Genomic DNA, 18,695 nt, shown 5'->3' with positions numbered 1-18,695 from the left:
GAATATGAATTAGATCACAATATACACTAGTTATACATATGTATTCAAGTGAATGGTGTATGAACTTAATGAAGTTTGTCAACAGGTTGAATAATCACACGTTTCTTTTACCTTTGACAACCAATTAAATGTAGTGGATAAATGACTCTTTAATTGCTAGAATTGCTGCTCACTTAACTTTTGTGCAAACTTTTGTGTCAACTCCTAGAGATCCTAAAATGTCACAACTGAAAGAATCTGCTTAATCTAAAACCAATCATATTTTTATAGTGTCACATGTGAAAGATTTTAGATGTTTCTATTTACGGCACATGCTAATTAGTATAAAGGATGTAACCCAAAGAGGAGATTAGGGTTTTGACTAAAGAAATCTCATTAAGATCTAAGTGAGAAACATATTTGTATGTGTGTTTAAAGAACATTCAATTTATTTCATAGATCTGATTTTAAATCAATCTTAAATTTAATTGAGAGAAGTTAGGAAAGTTAATTTTTGTTGCATGTATTTGTTCATTACATATAGGTTTTATTTCAATAATCCTTTATATTTTAGTATCTCGCATTATTAAAAAGATTAGAGTATTTCAATAAAGAATAAATTTTAAACTCTAAAAGACATCTCTGTGTGCCTTGAAGGGAAGAGTTAAAACAAGGAGAACCCATAAAAATTATCTGTACTAAGTAATAGGTTCTTCAAAGACAGATTTCTTTTTTTAGGTCTCATTATCTAAAAGCTTCAGAGCTGTTCAGAGTTAGGATATAAATCTCAGAACTGGACGGTTTACAAACTAAAATGAGGCACAGATAAAATAATCCATTGCATTATCATGATGTGACCAAAGTTCAGTAGCCTCAATTTTGCCATTTTAGTTTTAGGGAGAATTCAGGCTTGATTTGATCTAGAACCCACTTATGTGTCATCCATGGTATTCACAAAACTCTCCTCCAGTACCACATTTTAAAAGTATCAATTTTCTTCCTATCAGCTTTCTTAACTGTCCAACTTTCACATCCATACATAATAATGGAGAATACCACAGTATGAATTATCTTGATCTTAGTCCCCAATGGCATATTCTTGTCCTCAGGGATCTTTTCTAGTTTGTTCATGGCTATCCTTCCAAGACTCAGTCTCCTTCTCATTTCTTGGTTGCAGTCTGCCTTTTGGTTGATGATTGAGCCAGGGGAAAAAAATCTTTAACAATTTCTTCATTGCCAACCTTAAAATTTTGTAATTCCTTAGTAATAATTATTTTTGTCATCTTGACGTTCCAACTGTAACCCTTCTTTTGTGTTTTCTCACTTAATATTAATCAATATTAATATTGGAGAGTCTAACAGCGGCTACGGGGTGGCCACAGAAGTTTCTAGGAGAAGGTGGGAAACAATATATATTCTGTTCAAAAGAGCTTGGATCCCATCTCTCATCCCAAGTCTGTTTGCTGAATCAATGTATGTGTGGGAGAAAGAGCATAGCAGATTACCAGATGAGAATTTCCTGCAAGTGTTTCTCCAAGACATTTTTCCTCAAGCTGGATTGTTTTGTTATATTTATTTATGTAAGCATTTATATCCTGCATTTCCACATAGTTCAAGACAGCTTTCAAAAAGATTTTAAAAATTCCAAATTAAAACCAAAATAAAATCTCCCTCCCCCCTTAAAAGACACCTACTATTCACATCTCCTCAAACAAGCAAGCCTTGTGGTACCTCCTCAATATCTCCAAGGAGGAGCCTCCCCTCACCTCCTCAAGGAGCCCATTCCCCAGAGCAGTGACCACAATGGAAAAGGCCCAGGCTCTCTGATCAATACCAGTCAGTGGGATTGCCAACAGGTGGCTGCCCGAACATCATGGAGCACGAGGATATGCAAGTTTTACAGTTTTGAAGCCTGGTTGGGTTAAAAAGCTCTTTCAGAATAGAGTAGGGAACACAGAGGGAAAACAGATAGACAAAACTCTCACCCATCTACACTCCCCTGGAAATACCTCTGCAGTCTATACATCAGAAGTATGAAAGAAATACAATATGAGGAATTTCACTTTTGGAATTGTCTCCAAAAGAGGGAAAAGATCCCTCCCTCCAGAAGAGGGAAAAGATCAGCTATTAAAGACAAAAACCTTTAATATCATGTCATGTGCCATGTACTCATTAATGGAAAGCAAGATGCCACATTGTAAGCTTATCATATATCTTAAATGCAACATGAACTGCTATTTGAAAAATTAAGGCTATTTCCTTTTTAATACAGTCAGACATACCTTTCCGGTAGTTATGGCGATAAATGTGGAAGGCATAGAGCAGCTCATAGTAATTGTGAGTCATCAGATCTACAGCACGAGCACGATATTCAATTATTCCCACAACCTGTAACACAGATAATTATCAAACACATAACTGAAATATATAGCTCTACCTTTTCTTTAACAAGCACAGACTACTTACTTCATTATGAAGATTCACGTAAGGGAACTCTACAAGATCCTGAAGCTGGGAACGCTCACAGAGAACCACTACCAACTGTCGTAAACAATCCAGTTGCCTAGGGGGGAAAAAGTGTCTCTCTGAAACACTGGACTTTACTAAATAGTATTAAAAATTAAAACTTTGTAAGCAATATGACCCTAGCATGTTTTGTTAATATTAAAAAATCATTTGGCATACAGGATATAAGCCTCTGATTTGCTGTTGAATCTAAGAAAGAGGCTGGAGAAAATGGGACAAAAGTTAGTATTATCAAAGAAGAGGGAAAATTCACAAATAGGAAAGTGCAATTCGGGATTCCAATTCAGAAAAAACCCCGAGTCAGAAAGAAAGATTCGGGTTTCCCAGCATTGCTGGCCCGATTCCAAAATACTGATTCAAAGCTTTCCAAAGTGATTCTGAGCGCTTTGGGTCGGAAAGGGGCGCTTTCAACCCTGACACAACTTGTTTCTGCTGACTGGCAGAGTAGGAGGCTCCCCCTGCCGGTTAGCTGAAGCCAGCTGCAGGGTTTGAATTTAAAGTGCCCTGAAAGGCTTCAGACGACTTGGGGAGGAGAGGGCTCCAGACCAGTTTCAGAAGACCGGCAGAGAAGGCTGGTTTCAGAACACTGGTGGAGGACAGGGCTCCCCTGCTGGTCTGCTGAAGCCAAAAAGGGCACTTTCATACCTCGTGGCTGGCTTCAGCAGACTGTTGGAGGAGGAGCATCCTCCTCTGCCCGTCAGCTGAAGCAAGTAGCGGGGTAAACCTACCGCCCCAGCACTTATTTTACCCTGTGGCAGGGGGAGGAGGGAATCTCCTCCTCCCCTCTCACCAGATGGGAGGGGGACAAGGGAACCTCGTCCCATTGGGTGAGATAAGCAGCGGGGCAGTAAGTTTGTCGGTGTGTTCTAAATCTTTATGGAGCATATTGAAGCCGTTTCGGAATTCACTTATTTCCAACTGTTTTCCCCGCTTCGGAAATTCCAAAGCGGGAAACCCGAATTTTTTTTTGTTGCATGTTGCAATCTCGATCATCTCCACCCACCCATAATGACACATAGAGCAGATTTACATGAATGCTCATTACTCACACAACACAATTTGCAGCTGAATGTATAAAATGCTTTGGATAAAAACAGATTATATGAAAGTACATTCTATAGTGTTTCATCTGCAATAAAGCTAATATTTGATGCTCCAGCGAGAGTGAGGAACACAGGAACACAGGTATTAGGCCACCAGAGGCAACCATAAACTTAGTTAAGATGACAAATGCTTCCCTCTTCTGTGACAGTGAAGAAAATTTGACAGCCCCACCCCCCACACTTAATGCTGGATGCAACAGACTGATCTCCCGCATCTGCACCTCTGTTCTCACCTCTCACTTGACTCAGACTTTGATGAAAGTCAGAAGCAGTGTGAATGCTTCAAACTTTACTCAATTCCTGATGTGGCCTCACAAAATGAGATAAGGCTGTGCTTTCCCCTAAGTTTTCTGCATTTATAGAGTTCTCTGATGGGTGGAGTAAGTGGAGACTAAAGAAATAGCTGGCAACTAAATTCAGATAAAATACATAAATACATTGCAATGCACACTATGAACTTGCCCTCTGTCTAAAGACACAGTCAACCCAGATTTGTTTCTTCACAGTCATTATTCAAACAACATTCAAGTATGGGTGAAGGTTGTATTGTATGGCAAGGGAGCCAAACATGCATTAGCCCATGTCCAAGAGGGAGATACAGAGCCATATTACAGGACTGCAAAATACACCAAATGGAAAGATAAAGCAGTCACATTAATCCATCATAACAGCCCTTTCAACAAACTTTTATTTCTGCCCTCTAATAGAAATTTGGTATTGTCAGCTAGAGTTGCCTGCTAGTCTGCCTTCACTCTGGAAAGCAAAATTACTTGCTAGCACTGAATGCAAACAGGAAAAAACATCCACTTTTCTCCTAAACAAGAACTCCACATACATTTTCTCTGTTACTTTGTCTTGTGCAAGAAAAGAGACAATGCTTCTGGCAGTGGGAACCCTGTACAAGAAGTAAAAATCCACCTACAGGCATAGTTCTCTCACATGTACACATACCTTTTCTTTGTCACTATTTTAATACTGTCACTATTTTATTGTCACTATTTAATACTATAGCAAAAAGCCCGAAACCAGTAATTGTGAGTAGCACACAATTCAATCATGCTGCATTGCTAGTTGATAGGTAATACTACCTGCTAGAGTCTGGATTATGGGTCAAGGCTTCGTATGCTTGATTGTTATGCCCTAAATCCAAGTGATGTTTGAAAATGCACGTCCTCAAGGTAGCCTGCAACACAAGTGCATTTGTTTCACCAAACCATAATCTGCAAGAAAATGTATTTGATGCAAGAGAAAAGTGTGGTATCAACAGGAAGGACAACTCAACATGAGAAAATTCACTCCTTACCTGACTTCTCCAGTCATCAGCTGCTTCTGTAATTGCTAAGGTTGCCAACTGAATTATCAACTCAGGCAGACCCATTGTGTCTAACAAACGCAAAACCTAGAGAAGAGATTATTCAACCAATGAAATGATACCTACACTATTGTGAAGACTGAAACTAATGACATATTATGTTACCTCCCATAAATAATAGGGAGCATATGCATGCCATCAGACACAGAATTTCATCTGCTTGTTAATATACCTTATCATAGTACTGCAGCCGTGGAGTTGACACCATTTCTACATCTTCTGATCTAATAAGCCTGTCTAAAAATTCTTCTTTTTCAACTTCTGAGGCTGCTTCACAGAAACAGTCCAGAGCCTGGAAACAAAGAAGAAATCAAGATATCATGTCTGATGTAACACAAATTAAGCCCTGAAAATAAAATAAACCAGACCTATTCAGACTACCCTGTTACCGCATTAATATCAGAATATTGCCCAATATACTACTATACCTTCCAAAAATAAAAATTTTATTGGCTGGGATCCAAAAGTTACATATAAACAAAGGCTTTTCAGCTCTCCTTTGTCACTACAGCTCTCTCCCCACAACCAATCTCTGAAGCCTGGGGCGGCCAATGAAAGAGCATTCAATAGTGTACAAGGGGCTACCACTGCGAGAGGCGCACCCAGTGCAGCCAGAATATATTTGAATGAGCACATGAGCTTCATTGGATTCAAGCTTTCGTTAATTACCTAGCTTATATTTTATTTATTTATTTATTTAATTCAATTTATATTCTGCCCTTCCTGCATCAGCAGGCTCAGGGCAGATTACAATCGGTATAGTAATTTAAAATACATGTAACTTTAAAATCAATAAAACCACATAAATATTTAAAACACACAGCAGCAGACTTCTCCAATAACCACCACCCAACCATCTACAAAGTATTTAACAGGTTGGGTGGGTAGGGGGGCAGGTTTTCCTCTAGTTGGCCAGTGGGGAGGCCTAACCAGCGTCAATCATACACCTGGTGGAACAGCTCCGTCTTGCAGGCCTGGCAGAAGGATAACAAATCCGGCCGGGCCCTAGTCTCTTTAGACAGAGCGTTCCACCAGGTTGGAGCCAGGACCGAAAAGGCCCTGGCCGACGCTAGGTGGGCCTCCCTGGGGCCAGGAACCATTAACAGCTGTTTGTAGCTGGATCAAAGCGTCCTCTGGGGCTCATATAGGGAGAGGCGGTCCCGCAGATATGCCGGTCCCAGTAGCATAGCATAGTAAAGCCATCTAAGTTTACTTCCAACCAATTACACTTCTTAAGCTTTTAAATTTTAATTCAAGTGGGGCTTATTGCCACGGTGTCACACAAGTAGGAGCAAGACCGTTATGCTTAAGAAGGTAGTTAATCAAATTAGGTGTCAGATGATCTGAATTGACAGGAAAAGGTGCTCTAGTAAATGCAGATGCATTACTGTGAAACTGCAAGATATCACTATTTCTAATTTGGAAGCCTTGGCCTCTGTGCAGATAGTAAAATCCATCCAACAAGGCCAGACACTGGGGGGTAGCATTAGGATATCCAGCTTTTGAGGAGGGAAAATAACTTCTCTCATAACCTTCTAACTGGGGCAAGCCGCCCTCACCTCCCCACATGAGATTGATGCAGACTAATTTAGATTGCTGACTGTTAAGGTTGCAAAGGGAATCAAAATAGCATGTGAACTCTTATGAAACTTCAAGCACCATTTTAGGTTAGCTTAACAACCCAGATGATTACACCAAGGCTTCTGCTCCCACTGTGCCACAGGGCCCTGCCAAACTGTACAGTGCCCTTGGCCTAGAACAGTGGTCAAGATGTACATCTGAAGTAACTTGCATATATGTAAAGCACCTTGTTAAGTGGGAGATTTATAGAGTGGTCTCATTCATAAAACAGCTTAACCTCAAAAGCAAAACTATTTCTTCTACCCAAATGCTCAGGAAGATGTTCACTATCGCACCAGAAGTCTCATACAATAATTCCCTAGGAAAGTTCTCTCAACCCTGTTTCAGTGCCATTCTTGCTTTATCGCTCTTTTGTATTCTACCCAATGCCTTTTGGAATTAAGAAAGAAGACTAAATCAAAAACTACTGAAAACACATCTCAGGATCAGCATATAATACTCACATTTGAACAGCCACTGCCTAAATAAATTCTTTTGTTTCAAGTCAACAGACGTGTCATACTTGGAAAGAAAGGGTTACCTTGTGTCCTTCTCCCATAACAAGGTAGCATCGTCCCATCATAAAGCAGCATGATCCCACGTTCACATGACACCAAGGTTCAAGTAAACGAATATATTCCTAAAATAAACATTGCACTCACCAATTAGAATAATGCTGTTTCTTACCTACATTCTTCCTTCCCACTGGTGTTAAGAAAAAAATTCCCTCTTTTCTCAATGAAATTAAGTTAGAATGTAGACAGCTTAAGTCCTGATCAAGACACCTAGTCTGTGTCGGTTCTATGGACTACTGAGTCATTATACGGAGCACTTCAGTGCTCCGTATAATGTATAATGTTCCAAATCTCACAACTGCTGATGTATTAATTTTGCAAAACACCAAAGTAATTGTGTAGCACTGAATTAAATAGATGATTCTCATCTAGGCACAGTTGCAAGCCAAGTGTCTAAAAACTGAAGACATACATATTTGAATGTATTAGCCAGCTAATAAGCTGTTTCCTGACATAATTTTGAAGCACAGTTTTCTTAACACATTAGTAATGTTTTCCCTGTTACTGCAGATGCCACTTGGGGTCTAGGACTGTGTATATAATAGGGGTTCTCAATATGGCACCTGCCAAGTGTTTTTAGAAAGTTGGCTGGGTCAGATAGGGCTTTTGCCCAGCAAGGTTTCCAGTTGGTTACTGGAGATCTGATTGGCTGTGTTAGTTTTTTAAAAGTTGCTTCGGCAGCAGCTGCCACTACAAAAACAAGGATCTTCACTGCATGCCTCAAGGTAAGCTGTGTGTATGTGGAAAATATTTTAAAATAATATATTCATTATAAAAGGTATTACATCAAATTCGTAAGCCTGACATGTGGAAGAAGTAGCATTAGTTATGAATGATCCCAACAGTTTGTGGCTGTGCTCACCACCCCATGTCAGAATTCCAAAGGTGCCCACAGGCTCAAAAAGGCTGGAGATCCCTGGCACATAACATGATTGTCATGGAAACACTCCAATTTATCATGGATCTGCATGCAGGAATCTTAAATTGTGGTTCATTTCCTTACCAATAACTAAGAATCCTAACTACAGTGTAATCCCAGTAAAGAACTCTGATTCATGGAAAAGAAATTAACTTTGTTAAGAATTTGAGTATCACAATTCACTGGAGTTAACTTCCAGTTCAGTGTGCTAAACAAGTGAGAGGGAACATGTGACCTAGGTTCATATCTGTTACAAAAATTCTGGTTTGTTAATGACTTTGGAATTGAGCCAAAGTGTAGTTTCAGATCCTGGAACAAGGGAAAATCTGGCTAGCTTCAGCCATGATTGTTAGTGCCAATTTACTGCTTAAAGAGAAACTAGGGCTCCAAATTTATTTAAAAATAAGGGATGCTATTCCTATACCTATAGAAACAAATGTTTTGAAGATATTCTACACACAGGGCTCACCTGCAGCTGAGTATATTGACAAGCCCCCATCAGACATTCTGGAAAGAGGAAACCAGGATTACTTGGCCATCTGAGTGCTGTATAAGGAATGTAGGCTCTTCAGTTTTGACAAGAAAGCAGCTTTCAATTTAATGCAAATAAAACTGGGAGTGTTCCCTGTGGGCCTGCAATCTGTTCATAGGCTGCATACTAAAAAAAACCTAATGAATTAAACACACTAGGAGAATACTAGAAAGGGAGGGGACATAAAAGATCATGGAAAGAGCTTGTAATAACAACTAGTCAATACTTAAGTGTTTTGAGATCAGTTGCATCCTACACTTCCTCCTAAATACTGCCCTGAGAGCTGTTCCTAATCATTTCTGTCTGGCTCTTATTTTCACTTCACTCCTACCTCTACAGAGAACGATTTTCTGCATAAATGGATAGTAACAAGTAAGGAGGAACAGGCTGCTTCTGTTCCCCTCTGAATGTGTTTTGAAGACTCTCTAAAACTGAAGTGAAAATTTCACAATGTTACACCAAAGGCTTGAAGAAAACATAACATCTTTCCTCTGTCTGGGTAGAAGCTGCCACTCTGAAGGATACAAAACCTGCAAGAGACAACTGGAAATTTCAGAAAACATCTGTGGCCAATTCAATCCCGTTTCATCCCATGCTGCATTAGATGGGAACAGTTGAGATATTGTGTGTTTCCGGGCTACCTCCTGAAAGAACAGCTCCACAACAGTTTGAGGGCTAGTCACTAGAACAGATTAAAAGAAAAATTGTCACTATTATATAGCATTGCTGCTTAAGCTTTTAGCACATACTCATTAGAAAAGTAACTAACATATTGAACATGTGAACAGAGTGAACATATTGCTTACATGATCATTCCATCTTAATGATTTTCCCAATCTTAGTTCTCATAAATCTATCTTAGGTACCAATTTCAGGATTCCTAGGCACAGCATTTGCATTTTAGGACATAAATCCATTCCTGCAGCTAAAGACCAGATTTTCATTTGCTTATGACTCTGGGGCAGTCACACACTCTCAGCCAAATCTACCTCACAGGGTTGTCATAAGGAAGAAATGGAGCAGAGGAGAATGATATAAGCTGCTTTGGGCCCCATAGGGAAGAAAGGCAGGGTATAAATGAAGTAAAAGAAATAAAAACATTAAAAAATTGCCTCATCTGAAAAAAACAAAGAGTAAAATTGAAACAAGAACATACTGAGAATATTCAAGATTGGAAAATCATGATAACATTGAAAAAGAGAACCTTTATACTTATTGAGGAAGTTTTTTCTTGTCATTGGATAGAGGGAATCCAGGTTGTGTTAGCCCTTCCTATTTTTCCAAAGGTAGGACTATACAAAGTAGCCAGTGTCATGTTCTGACTATGTTTCATGTGTGGTCTAACCAAAGAGACTCCATTTTAATCCTGTCAGTGTTTTAAGTGCTTCTTTTGCAGGTAACAAGTAGCTCAGTAGAAGATATCTTAAAGAAGAGGAAAGTTATGACTACAGCCTTTCCAGTCTTGGGAAACTTTCATTTTCTCAGCCTCGGGCCGTTTGTTTTGAGAACTGTGGGGGAGGATGGGGCCTGCAGGAGTTTGCTATTCTGTACCTCAACTTTTGCCTGTCATTCGTAACAATACTCTATCAGCCAAGATCTTAGTATCTTGGATAGTGGACTATAATGGTTGTTTATATTCAGTAAATCTTTTGAAATCAATGGATCTTTGTCTCATTGCAAGAGGTAGTCTGGATTGCAACTTTTAGCAAGCCGCTATCTGACAGCCAGTGGCAGGAGGGACCTCCTTGCTATGGGATGTAGTGTAGCAACAGTGACAGAACAGACTGCTTTGAAAAAAGCGTATCGTAGTAGAGAGAAAACAGGAAAATGTAATACCTTTTACGCAACATGAAAATTGCTAGAAACACAGCCTTGAACAGAAGAAGTAATTGAGTGAGTACAGAAAACTGACTAGACCTCAATCTTATAGCTCTTAACAGTATCCTGGATGGGGCAGTGTAAGTCTCAATGTTCCATTCTCTGTCAGTGGAGGAAAGAATCCAGTATTTTATTTATTTATTTATTTATTCAATTAAGATCTCAAAGCGGTTCACAACATTCACAACAGCTAAAACTAATATAAAAATATAATATTCAATAAAATCATAATAAAACAGCAACCTAATACAAATAATTAAAAACCACTCTAGTCCCTACCCCAGCCTATAAAACCCTGTGAATAACATAAAAATTGCGGGTAGATAAAATGCACAGATAGTAAAAGCACGGCAGAATAGTTCTGCCTTATAGAGTTTCTGAAACGTCAACAGGTCCTGCTTAGCAGGAGTGCCTTCCGACAGTGCATTCCAAAGGGAGGGTGCCACAAACGAACAGAATATTGGAAAGCAGCATCCACATCCCAGGTAGTTTGAACTGCTGCATTTGCTGGGTAAACTTGTCCAACTTAAAATAGTGTAAAGAGGTGAGGGGAGCCAACACTGCAGTCAGTCTCCCAATTCTCTTCCAGTTGTGCTTGAGTGTTGAATATTGCAGAGGGCACCATCAGGCTGGAAGGAATGGGTCAGTGGTGGACCTCATAGGACAAGGTGACGCATACCTTTTATGTCCCTGGATAGTAAGGTGTTTGAGATCTTTTTGCACAATGAAGCTGGACAAAAAGATACAGTCAGTAAGTCATACAGGATTCTGTGGTGTCTGATGCAGTCATGAAGTCCTACAAGTTTATGCCCCCTCCTCCTCATTAGAATGTTTCAGATGGAGTCAGAAGGACCAATCATTGAAGCCTGTGGGAAGTGGTGTTGAGTTTGGGGGGAATAGATGAGTTTTTCCTTAGAAACACTCCATCCTGAAGAAAGGAACAAAGCTATTTTCATCAAACATGGCATAAATCCAAGACCCACCTAGCCAATGCAATGGGCACTAGGTAGCTTTAAAATGACAGGTTATGGATAATAGCAGTGTGCAGTGGCTCAAATGAAGCCTTATATAGGTGACTGCTGTTGACAAGAAGCCTCTGAAGAGCGGCTTTATATGAGGATGGGAAGAGAAATTTCATGCCCTTGAAACAAGTAACACTCAATATAACTGAAACGTAGCATTCTAAGGGGCTTAGATGGAGATCTCAGATCAGGTTCAAGCACTGATGACCTCAATAAGATATTCACATTGTTTTAGTGACCTCTGCTCAGTCTTCCAGTGGAGAGGTTGGGTCAGGCAGGGCCTGGATTCAGGAACTGTCTTTGAATGAGAAGGCTCATCTTGGAGAAGAACTATCCGTATCAATAGAATGGCCAGTTGGACAAAATCTGACAACTGAAGCCTAAATGGCCAATGGGGGCCACTAGGATGACTTGGGTAATTCAGAGCCTGATCTTCCTGAGAATATTGTCAAGAAAGGACAACACTGGTAGAAATTGCATATAATCAGCTTGGAAATCAGTCACAGGTGAAATTATTGGCCCCTTTGAATCCTTGATGGAAAACAGGAGCAGGATCTCTGAACTTTGTTGCTGGAGACACAGAGAACCAAGGAGGGGGTGTTGAATCTTCTCTGTACTGTTTTGAACATCCAAGGGTTGAGGTTCTTTTCTGCTCATTTGCAGAAATTTTGCCAGTCTGCTTTGATTGCTAAATGTGCCAAATCTTCAGAGATGTCTTCTGGCCAACTGAGGAAACTCACAGAGGTCTTGAACAGAGATTGAAACCTCAACACCATGTAGTTATTGCAACAGAATATGAGCACCTGTAATGATTTCAAGTAAATGGGTGCATGTGTCTTTAAATGCTTGGTGTGAGATAGGTGAAGAGTGGGGGTGAAAGAGAAGGATGAGTGAGCGATATGATTGGTTGATGATCCCATTCTTATCCTCAGGGCCACATAGAACCACGAAGGAGCCTGACGCTTAGGCACGTTACAAAAGGGAAAACTTAAATAAAATATCTTGGAATATAATATTCCAGGTGGCAGCAAACTACCCAGAGGGCATTAAAGGAAAGATTAACGGCAAAATCAACCCTAGAGAAGTAAAGGGTCGTAACAGCCCCCAATATATTTTATTTACTGAACACATTTCTATGTCATCTTTCCACCCAAACAGGGTCCCTCCAAATTGCCAAACATCAAAGATATTAAAACAGCATTTAAAATATATATAAAATATGTAAATAATTCAATAAAGGCAAACTCACAAGTACACATAACACCACAACCAGGGAGGAGGGCCAATAAGAGTTACTGGAGGTACACCAAAACAAAGAAGTCTGTACCCACTGGTGGAAGCAAACACTAGAGGGAGACAGATCAATCTCCTTGCAGAGGGAGTTCCAAGGTTTTGGTGCCATGACCAAGAAGTTCCTTTCTCAGGTTGCCACCCATCTAGCCTCTAATGGCAGGGGTACCTGAAGCAAGGCTTCAGAAGATGATCAAAGTGGATGGGGAGGTTCAAATGAGAGGAGGCAGTTCTTCATCAGTTAAGCCAATTCCAAGCCATATAAGTCTGTAAAGGTCAATACCAGCACTTTGAATTGAGCCCGGAAACAAAGTGGGAATCAGCATAGATGGAACAAAACTGCAGTGATATGGTCCCTACAACCTACTCCAGTCAACATTTTAACTACATCTTTCTGTCCCAAGTGTAGCTTCCAGACAGCCTTCAAGTGCAGCCACATGTAGAGCACATATGACTGGGGGAAGCATACATAGGTAAATGGACAGCTCTAAGCTCTAGCCAGTTAACACTGCACAAAGCCTCCACTAACCCTGAACAACCAGTACTGCAAAGATAGCTCAGCCCTTCAGGCTTTCATCTGTTTTAAGGAGAAAATGAACAGCATTATCCTGGACATATCAGAAGGATAAAAAAGAAAGTTCTCAACTTCCAGACTGACAAAGACTTTCTGACCATGCCAGAGAGCAGTATCCTCCTGATAAAGGAGGAGAGACCACTGGAGACACCAGGAACGGGACTTCATCCAAAAGATTAAACCAGTTGATGAGATCATCAATCCATAAATGTGAAGGAGCATCATGATGTCCAGTACCAGTCTGTGAAGGTCTAACGAAAGTCTATTACTCTATCTTGAGGATGTGAAACCTTGCTCAGATGCTGTGAGGACTTAAGGGGAATGCCCCAGGGAATTGTAGGGAAGAGAACTGGGAAATTCCAGAATATGGAGGAAAGGGACGAAGAAGCTCTTGTCTTTACCGGGCTTTGCTTGAAAATCAGTGTTGCTGAATCTCCACAAAAAGGTTACAAAGGCAGCTGGACCAAACATAGCTTGGGCACTGATTTAGATTGGAGTCAAGAATCCAAGAATCACCACATAAATATGAAAAAATATTTTGTCTATTAAAATGCGTGAATAAAAAGATAATATTTGGAAGGTGTGCAAAAAGAATACATAAGGATTTAACCAGACCTAACACTTATACATACCTGACAGAATCTTTGCTAATCTAAGCCATGATGATACCTTGCTGGTGTAACACTGCACTTTTAGTCAGCAACAAGTTTAAAAGTCCAAAGCAATGAAACAAGTTGTAATCCAAAAGGGCCTCAAAGAGAACCCACAGAGTAAGGCATGGCTAAAAGCGAAATCCAGAACTGCTTTTTTTTTTATGCCCAAAGGCCTAGCAACCAAAGGAACATCTTAGTAACTAGTGTTCCACAATGACATGCAAGTTTAACATTCTGCAGACAAGTCAAGCAACATAGCACTGTGATGAGCACATACCCTCTGCTCCAGGGAACTGCAACCCTAAAGAGGCCTCGTTAGCAGCACCTGTGTTGCAAAGCGGGCTTCTGGGAAATGATGAACATGATATCATCTAACCACAGTTCATACAGGTTCTGGCCAGGGCAGGCCTAACCTTTTTAACCAAACAGGCCAATTCCTTTAGAAGCTCCCATGAAGTTGGAATAGTGTTTAAGTGACTCAGTTACAGGAGACCACAAAGATCCCACATATGCAATTGACACCCTGCTAAGAGAGGAGGTAGGAGATGATTCCATGTGGAAGTCTCATGCAACTGAGGCAATTAGCTGTGGGAGCCATTCATGAAAAAGCAGTTCCCATGCAGCTAGAGTAATGTTTAAAACGCCCCTAAGATTTTTGACTTGGCTGATGTGATTCTTAGAATTAAAATATTTCACAATCTTGCTTTAGAGCATTTTAAACTGAGCCTCGGAAATCTGAGGCCTATGAAACAGTACCAGCCACCTGGCAAAGTCTTTAAAATTGTACGCTAAGAAATGGGTGTAAGAAAATTTCAACAACGTCTTACCTAGTTTGAGTGGTGTTAGAGCTGAGGAATCTGTTAGCTTTAATACAGAAAGATGCTGAAGGTTGGATTCCCTAAACAAAGAACAGTCTATCAGACTAAGAAAAGTATCTCTTATAGTCTAATATGCCACATCTTAACAATTCTTCAATTTTATATTCAAAAAGTCCAAACGAAATCTGGAGTCAATATTACTGAAAAGACCAGGTTAAAATTCCCACTTAGCCACACTGAGTTATACACATCTATCTCATGGGGTTGTTGAAAGGATAAAAGGGAGGAGGAGGAGAGAACCATGTACATCACCCTGAGCTCTCTGGAGGAAAGGTGGGATAAAAATCTGATTGATAGATAAGAGCTACAGAAAGATGTGTGGAAGAGAAATAAGACTACACACTACTTTCCAGTGTAAAGCAAGGATAGGGCAATTTGCAAATTTTCAGGGCAAATGACTTGCTAATATTTTCATATGATTTTACATCAATTTGAGTAATAGTGAGATGTGCATTTCAAGCAGTACCATAGATTTAAAAAAAACCTGAAGTAGCTGCTTCTTTCAAGTAACTTTCAAGGATTTCCGCAGACATAATAAATTTAGCTCTCTTTCCTACTAGCTATTTTCATATAAAGATCTCACCATGGTAAAATGGCACAATAAGGGCAAATGAAACTTATAGAGTACTCGACCCTCAGTCCTTGCTATTAAGCTTCTCAAGCAATGTACAGAAGCACCAACAGAATAAAATCATGTGTGAGATAAGCTATACTCAAACAGACATGAACTTAGAAAGTTCCTCGTTAGGAACAGCACATGGAAAAGGGTAGTAAGACTCTGAAATAAACCTGACCAGAGCTAAATGATGCCTGTCCCAATCAGTTGCTTATTATTATAGAAACATGCTAAGTATTTCACTAAGAGTAAAGAAAGTGACAATGCCTAATATATCATTCATATTTACAAGACACTAAACATAACTTACAATTCATCAACTGGAACATCTGATGCCAAACGCTGACTTGCCCACCTGATCATATAATAAGATAATATAAGAACAGAAGTACGATGTAGTAAGTTCTGCTGAGTGTGGAATACCTGGCCTCCTCCCAAAATTGCCTTTGGAAAAAAAAAATCACATTAGCAGCCATTAAATTTCAGTCAAAGTGATGATCAAGATACATCATTACAAATCATTATGGGATTCATCCCATATCTGTTTGCCATATAAGAATCTGTTTCAGTACTATAAGCTAAAATGAAGGAAGTCTATGAAGGAAGACAATCAAAGATAGCAGTGTTTTTTCAAATAGGTTAAAAGGTAAATCAGGAAAGGGGTAAAGAAAGCAAGCTCTGCCTCAATTACCCAGAGTTCATGCAGAAACCAGGAGTCATAAGTATGTGGTCTGATACATGACATAACAAAAGTCAGCATGGCATGGGGCAATATTAGAAGGCAAAAACAAGAACATATCGGACCCCCAGACTGCACCTGTAATGCCATGATGCCAGCAGCAACAGACGAATCTTGGCAGAACAGCATTTATTCATAGCTGATGTAACTTTTCCATTATTGTTTTAATACTTTTTTAATTCAAAAATGTCCAATGTTTCCCTAATCATGCACAAACCATGTATTAGGATTTCTAAGGAGGCTCCTGTTTGAGGTTACACAGTCAAAATAGTCAGAAGTTTCTCTTGTAAAGAAAGCAGCCTGCTGGTTGAGGAGAGGCAAGAGAATTAGGGATTAAAGTCCCAATCCTGAAAGAATATCCCTGACCACAGTAGTGATAGTACTGCTGCCATTTTCCCCAACTTTGTCCTAGCTCAGAGACTGGGTAAAACAAGTCTCTGGCCTTACCGGGCGTTACCCAAGTCAGTTCTGCCGAGTCTTCAAGAAAGTTACAAAGGTAGCAAGGCATCTGCACCAAACTGGTCTGTGCCCTAGCTTAGACTGAAGTGAAGGCTCGAAGAAACACCACACTGTCATAAAGAATATTTTGTTTATCTTATAAACTAATAGCCAAGAGCCCCAGATCTTTGGATATTTAAATCTGGAGACTGGATAATGTTGTGAGAATAATACAGAGGCAAGGAGAATGATGTAAGCTGCTTTGGGTCCCCATTGTGGAGAAAGGTAATATATAAATAAAGTAAATGAAGAAATATAGGTGAAGATGGGGGGAAGATAAAAGGTAAGTTGTTTAGTGGGTTTGAATGACAGAAGGGCGTAAGGAAAGGTGAGCATATGGAGGTTGCCAGGAGGAAGGAAAGAGGAAATGGTGTGGGGAAGGGGATACAGGGAAAAGTGAAGTACCCCACAAAAGTCCTTGCAGGTTCCCCACCATGCAACTCAGCCGGCACAATGGAACTGGGCCACAGAGGGGGGAAAAGTAAAGACGGGGTGGGGGGGCAGACAAAGGTGGATGGGAAGGAGAGAAAGAAGCAGGAAAAGGGAGAGATGCTATGGAGGGCAGGGAAGGGAAAGAGGACATTGTGGGGGAAGGAAAAATGAGATGCCTACTGCAAGTCCTTACGGGTCGCCAGTCATAAATGTGCATAAAAAACATATTTTGGATTTGAATAAAAAAACATATTTGATTTATGATCTGCATTTTAGCCAGAGTACTGTTTTATTAATAACATTTTAGGCTGCTCAGTGTTTTATACTGTTTTTATGTTTTTAATGGCTTTTTTGGTATTTAACGTATCATTTTATTTATGAGCCATCTCAACGAGATCTCTAGAGTGGCAGCATACAAGTATTTTAAACAAATAGTATACTTACAGCATCTCCAAGTCGCAGTAGCAGCTGCTGTAAAATCAGCAAGTCCCGACAAATCAAAAAACGGGTCATGGAGACCTTGTACACACCTCGACATACCACATTTACTGCTGTGCTACTACCATAGAGCTGTGAAAGATGCATACGCACATTCAGGGGTTGAGCTGTTAAAGAAGGGTTAGGGCAAAAACGTTATCTTCAGACTCACTAAGCAATTCTCACTTAATCAAGGGGGGGGTGGAATTAGAACCGTTGTTCTCTCACCAGTATTGAATCTCCTCTCCATTTCCATGTCTGTTTCATAATCCATTTCCCGAATAAGCACCCCAATGGCATTGATTGGATTTTTGATCTCTTGTAACTTGCTGTGAATATCTTCCATCAGATTTTCTCTGTGGGAGGAGAGCGGAAGCAACTTGCATTAGGCTGCATGAAATATATTGAGAACTACTGAAAGAGAGAGATGATATACAAGAAAGATTACCCTAACAAAACATGAGGCAAGGCATCCTATGGCTACTCGCCGTTTTTTCATTCAGACCCTCATAAACTACAATGCCTAGTTGAAAGTTATGAAACTGCCATACAAATCAATCTGAGGCTAGCTACTGCATATGCCCACTGAAAGAGACAAACACTCTTTTTACTTTGCATGGTCTTGGCTATGGAACATGTGGAATGATAGCTATCTGAGAGAAAGGTGGGGATACAAAATATAAATAAATGACAGAGAACTCATTATATATCAAAGAGATAATACAATTATGTTCCAGCTTTTAAAAAACAGGAACGCTTTGGTCTGAAGTTAAGCCTAAGCCAAAACTGATACAGACTTAGTGATTCATTGTTTTCAGCTAGATAAGGGAATAATGAGTTTCAGAAAAACTGGAAAGACATTTTTTAAAAACTGAAGTTTTTAGCCTCCTCTATCACAGAAAACTGACTCAGACCTGAAATAATGCTTTTCTGTAGAAGGCAGAACCTAAATTGGAAGGACATTACTTCATGGGGGGGAGGGGGTATCAACTTTGCTGGCCTGCCTTCTGAG

General features: G+C 39.9%; 1 protein-coding gene across 1 annotated transcript in view; it reads right to left on the bottom strand.

Annotated features, from left to right (window-relative positions):
- Nucleotides 1-18,695, bottom strand: part of NUP160 (nucleoporin 160) — a 56,605-nt gene that overhangs the window by 16,782 nt on the left and 21,128 nt on the right. The window contains exons 16-27 of the mRNA XM_054972546.1: nucleotides 17,912-18,039; nucleotides 17,651-17,811; nucleotides 15,848-15,981; nucleotides 14,871-14,941; nucleotides 9,152-9,308; nucleotides 8,564-8,633; nucleotides 7,142-7,240; nucleotides 5,153-5,272; nucleotides 4,912-5,007; nucleotides 4,697-4,791; nucleotides 2,446-2,542; nucleotides 2,262-2,367 (exon numbers count right to left, since the gene is read on the bottom strand). Coding sequence (XP_054828521.1) covers nucleotides 2,262-2,367; nucleotides 2,446-2,542; nucleotides 4,697-4,791; nucleotides 4,912-5,007; nucleotides 5,153-5,272; nucleotides 7,142-7,240; nucleotides 8,564-8,633; nucleotides 9,152-9,308; nucleotides 14,871-14,941; nucleotides 15,848-15,981; nucleotides 17,651-17,811; nucleotides 17,912-18,039 — 1,334 coding nt within the window. The remainder of the gene's footprint in view (nucleotides 1-2,261; nucleotides 2,368-2,445; nucleotides 2,543-4,696; nucleotides 4,792-4,911; nucleotides 5,008-5,152; nucleotides 5,273-7,141; nucleotides 7,241-8,563; nucleotides 8,634-9,151; nucleotides 9,309-14,870; nucleotides 14,942-15,847; nucleotides 15,982-17,650; nucleotides 17,812-17,911; nucleotides 18,040-18,695) is intronic.

This window comes from Eublepharis macularius, chromosome 2, assembly GCF_028583425.1.
Source record: "Eublepharis macularius isolate TG4126 chromosome 2, MPM_Emac_v1.0, whole genome shotgun sequence".
In the NCBI taxonomy this organism is placed as follows: Eukaryota; Metazoa; Chordata; class Lepidosauria; order Squamata; family Eublepharidae; genus Eublepharis; species Eublepharis macularius.
This window is presented reverse-complemented; position numbering and strand designations above follow the sequence as displayed.